At 39.9% G+C, this 4,695-nt stretch overlaps 1 protein-coding gene across 1 annotated transcript; it reads right to left on the bottom strand.

Annotated features, from left to right (window-relative positions):
• Positions 1-338: 338 nt before the first annotated feature.
• Positions 339-4,399, bottom strand: LOC149216938 (subtilisin-like protease SBT1.2). The gene is made up of 2 exons (XM_089391292.1): positions 2,798-4,399; positions 339-1,310 (listed from the first exon to the last, which is right to left on the bottom strand). Exons 1-2 carry the CDS (start codon positions 4,181-4,183, stop codon positions 339-341), a joined length of 2,358 nt encoding a protein of 785 aa, XP_089247418.1. The 5' UTR covers positions 4,184-4,399.
• Positions 4,400-4,695: the final 296 nt, after the last annotated feature.

The following is a 4,695-nucleotide window of genomic DNA, read 5'->3' as shown; positions in this document are numbered from 1 at the left end:
CCAGCGGCCAAAACTAAGTACAATTACAAACATCAATGCCCTGACGCTCGAACAGCATATTAATTCAATGGCTTGCAGGGGCAAATGACAATCTGTAGAGTACAAGCCTAAAAAAAATCCTTTTGCACTCGAACAGAAGTCATTCATGTCCTCATCTCGATATATATAACGTGTACGCTTTGATTTTCTGTTACTCACGGCAAATCATGAAAAATCTGTCACTTATTTATCTTTATAATATTACACCACAACCCAGTTTACTGTACAGTTTACAAATTTATCAGACGAGTATAATATTATCGGTACAATTTAGATCTTGAATGGACCGCATTAGCAGGCTACGTAGACCAAGTGACAGCTATGGGGCTTCTGACTCTGTAGCGAATCGAACCGTGGTCGTTTCCATGGTGAACCCACGTCACAGAGCCGCTCGAAAACGGAGGCATTAGAGTTTCGTTCTTCAATTTGTTTATGAATGTTACCGTGTACGCCAACTTCTGGTTGAGTTCAGTAAATTCCAATTTGGTTGGCTGCACCTTTACTGTAACCCCTGTGGGCTCAATCACACGGGCCAAGTAGATTGATCTCGCAGTTCCAACGTTGGTCACCCATCGCTTCGATGTCACATGATGCCCATGTCCAACTGCGTGAAGGTTAAAATTAGCAGTGAGGGATGGGTAATTGAGGGTGCCCGTGTAATTTCTGAAATTCGAGCATTTGACTTTCTTGTTTGCAATGACGTGGATCTGAGAATCCGTGTATTGGAGAGTGCAGAGATAGCCGAGATAATCCTGGACGTCGATGTCGTAGATCAGCCCCGGGTCGGCTGCTCTGCTGGGATTGATGTGCCCGGCGCCCGTAGCGAAAATGTCGGCAACTCGGCTGCTGGCGGTGTCCATGATCGGGCTTCTCCGGTTGTCGACGATGTCAGCGGTGGTCATCAGCGCCGATTTGATGGCTGCAGTGCTCCACTTGGGGTGAAGGCTCTTGAGCAATGCGGCTACGCCGGCTACATGTGGGCACGCCATCGATGTGCCGGAGACGACATTGAATTCGACTCTTCTCTTGTCGGTTGGGAGGCCGGAGGGGGCCAGATTGAGGGGCCACGCTGCTAAAATGTTCACGCCGGGCGCGATGACGTCTGGCTTGAGGATCTCGGGATTCATGGTGCTCGGCCCCCGGGACGAAAACGAAGCGACCGCCGGTGCACGTGAGGCCCTGTATACGGTTCCTCCATAATGAATGGCTGCACGAGGATTGGCAGAGGAATTCACGTATTTTTTAATGATGTTCGCCTCTGCGTAGCCCACCTGCACAGATTATTTTGAGAAGAGGTCAGAGTAGTTGACATTATGATATGAAATAAAAGCTAATTTATAAATGGAAAGCTTCGACCACCTTTTCTCTGGGGAGCTAAATCTTTCATTAGGAATTTGAATTTTATCTTAAACTAAATGTTAGAAATAAATGTTAGAAATATTATGATAATGAATTTTAGCTATTTAAAAATATGTTTATGAATATATAAATGGATTTAATAAACTATTGAACTGGTTAAAAACCTTTTAATTCTTTAAAAAATATTATAAAAGAGACACTCAAAATTCAAATTTAATAATCCAAACCACATTAATAATTCAAATTTATTTTAACTCAAAATTTTAATTTTGATTCGTAAAACAAATTTATATTTGTTAGATCTTCTTATTATTCTTAAATAAATAAAATGTTATCATTTTCTTTACATGTTTGGATATTTCTTTTATTTAAAAAAATATATATAATTATTTTAATTATATATAGTTGTGATTTTAATATTAATATTATTTTTGAAAAATAAAAATATAATATATAGGTTTTTATACACAATATTTATATAAAATATATAAGTCTAAATTTTTAAATTTTTACATAATCTATTTTAAAAAAATTGTTAAATATATTTTATAAAACACTTTTATATAATAACAAGGTTTAATAGTAGCTAGTACTTATAGCTTAATTTAAATAGAGTGTAATTAAACTAAAAAATAATAAAAACAAAAATTTCATCATAAAAATAAAATGTCATCACCAAAAATTAAGAAATATGATTAACTAATATTGTTTATATATGTGTTATTTTTTAATATATATAATTTTTATAATTAAATTTTATTTAAATATATTTTTAATAAACATTTTTAAATTGAAAATATGAAGAAAAAACTATAATCCATAAAAATGGAAATAATAAAAAAAAAAAATCAGAAAATTAAATAAAAAATAAATAAAACTAAAAACAAATCCATAATAAGAGATCAACCAATCATCTTACAAATAAATAAATTTAAATAATAATAAAAAATGACAAAAATTGAATTCCAAAAATTAAACTATACATAAACAACATAATTTATTTTTCAAACACAAATTAATAACCATAATCAACATATTTTTAAGATGGAAAACAAACTAATACACCATCAAAACAAAACCGAGTAATAATACCATATATATAATATACTTTTTTAAATTAAAATTTTGTTTAAATAGTTTGATCATTTTAATTATTTATACTCTAAAATAATTTATAAACTAGACTAATATACCATCAACTTAAGAATTTACTGCATAACCTTTTTTCCTGCTTCAAATTTATAAAACTGAACCACTAAAACTGACTCACCAACTTACATCTTCCGAATCACATTTCATATATATATATGAACGACTAACTGCGTAGTTATACTACTTTTAGCGTATGAAATGCAAATTAACATGCAGGTAATCAAGAAAAATGGTTAAGAATACCCACCTGCGTTGCAGGCAATACGTGAGCTTCCGCGGCCGTCGCTTCCCCATTTAATTGAGAGCCCGCCAAGATCATGCCAACCCCGCCGGCCTTTCTCACCACCTCCCCTTTCTCGGCCCGTGCATTGGACCCCAAATCGCAAACAACCATTTTCCCCGCAACCGCGGCGGGATTCAGCGTCTCAGGAAAACAATATTTTGAATTATTCTGAATCCCTGCATCGCCCGCGTAAACGATAGGCACAAGACTTTCCTTGGCACCCAATGTGGCATCATACAGAGACTCCCCGTATAACACTCGCCCGTTTCCAAGCCGGACCTTGGCAGGGAAATTCCTGTCCACAGTCCCGGCTCCGACAGTCATGATCCAGGGCGCCTCGTTGGACACCGAATAACCGAAAGGCCCATTGTTGCCCGCCGCGCAGGCCACGAACACCCCGCGCTCCGTTGCCCGAAACGCCCCAATAGCAATGCTGTCTTCATAAAAAGGCACCGAGAAACCCCCAATGGACAGCGAAATAACGTCCACTCCATCCGAGATGGCCGCATCCATGCCGGCCAAGATATCGGAGCTATAGCATCCTCCGTCCCAACACACCTTATACATAGCTACGTGCGCGGACGGAGCCATGCCTCTCGCTATTCCCTTAGCGTTGCTCAAAAGATTAGCATCGATAACCGTATTCCCAGCCGCGGTAGACGCAGTGTGGGTACCGTGGCCCTTGGAGTCCCGCGGTGACTCGTACTCGGGTTGACCCCCGGAAACTATCTCAGAAAACCCCGCCTGATGCCCGCTGTTAAAAAACCGCGCCCCAATCAGCTTCTTATTACAATGCGAAGCATTGAAATCTCGTGGCCCGCTCTGGCATCCGCCTCTCCATCTCTCTGGAACCCCTGGCATGCCATCGTCTCTGAAGCTCGGGCTCTCGGGCCAAACTCCGGTATCCAAAACACCAATTATGGTACCTTCCCCGAACCCGGACGCCGGCCATAGTTTCCCAACAAGAGAATCCAGTTGAAGAAAACGATACGAATACGTGGTCTGCAGATTCAGTATTCTATCGGGATAAGCCGCCACAAATCCATCCACGCTTTGTAAAGCCAAGATTTCGCTCTCGCTGAGCCTCGCAGAAAAGCCATTGATTACAGACTCGTATGAATACAGAATCCGTGACCCGGCCGGATCTCCGGTTACCCGACCCAAAAGATTCGAATGCCTTTCCCGGCGATCGGAGTGCTGAATACCTTCTGTTTCCATATCGCTGAGGTGAACTATATACGTCTGAACAGACTCAGCTCCACTGCCTCTCGTCATGCCGGCTGCCATGGACGTTACAAACATTAACCAAAAAATCTGTTCCACGGCTCGTTCAGGATGAAGAATCTTCATAGCTTGAATGCAGTCTTTTTTTTTTGTTGCTATATTCGACTCAGCTTTTGTGGCTCGGAGACTTATAGGTTTAGAGTTCGAGAATAAGGCGCCATATAAATTTAAATATCTTGATCTCGTGAGCAGTATGGAGCGTAAGTATTAAACAGAGCGAGAGTAAGCTCGTGATCACAGTGAGTTTATGAGTGATAGTCGGCAAATGTTGGAATATATCACGGGGACTGTAATCTATCTGCCGATGGGAGGCGCGGGAAGATTGGAGATCCACTTCCAAGTTCCCGTGCGTGAGGGTGAAGGATTTGAAAGCGAAATAAATAAATGATCGTGGATCTTGGCATCCGTATGTGCAGACAGTAAATGGGAACTGCTGTCGGATAAAAGGAAGTGAAACTTGGGAATGAGTGCAATTAAGACGCATTGAATTCAAATATTTCGACAGAAATTTAAATGAATGGATACTAACTCTATTCTGGTTTGTCGTTGAACTGGATTCACTAAGAGAATATCAAATA

Source organism: Pinus tabuliformis, chromosome 1_1 (assembly GCF_031772625.1).
Source record: "Pinus tabuliformis cultivar Carrire ecotype Pingquan chromosome 1_1, CPIR1, whole genome shotgun sequence".
Lineage (NCBI taxonomy): Eukaryota > Viridiplantae > Streptophyta > Pinopsida > Pinales > Pinaceae > Pinus > Pinus tabuliformis.
Note: the sequence above shows the minus strand (reverse complement) of the source record. Positions and strands in the feature narration are given on the sequence as shown.

What these genes read in the sequence shown, in the direction of transcription:
- LOC149216938 (XM_089391292.1), bottom strand. Translation starts at nt 4,183, where the DNA reads ATGAAGATTCTTCATCCTGAACGAGCCGTGGAACAGATTTTTTGGTTA. An exon ending in ACGTATTGCCTGCAACGCAG is followed by an intron (nt 1,311 to 2,797) that starts GTGGGTATTCTT and finishes TAATCTGTGCAG; the next exon opens with GTGGGCTACGCAGAGGCGAA.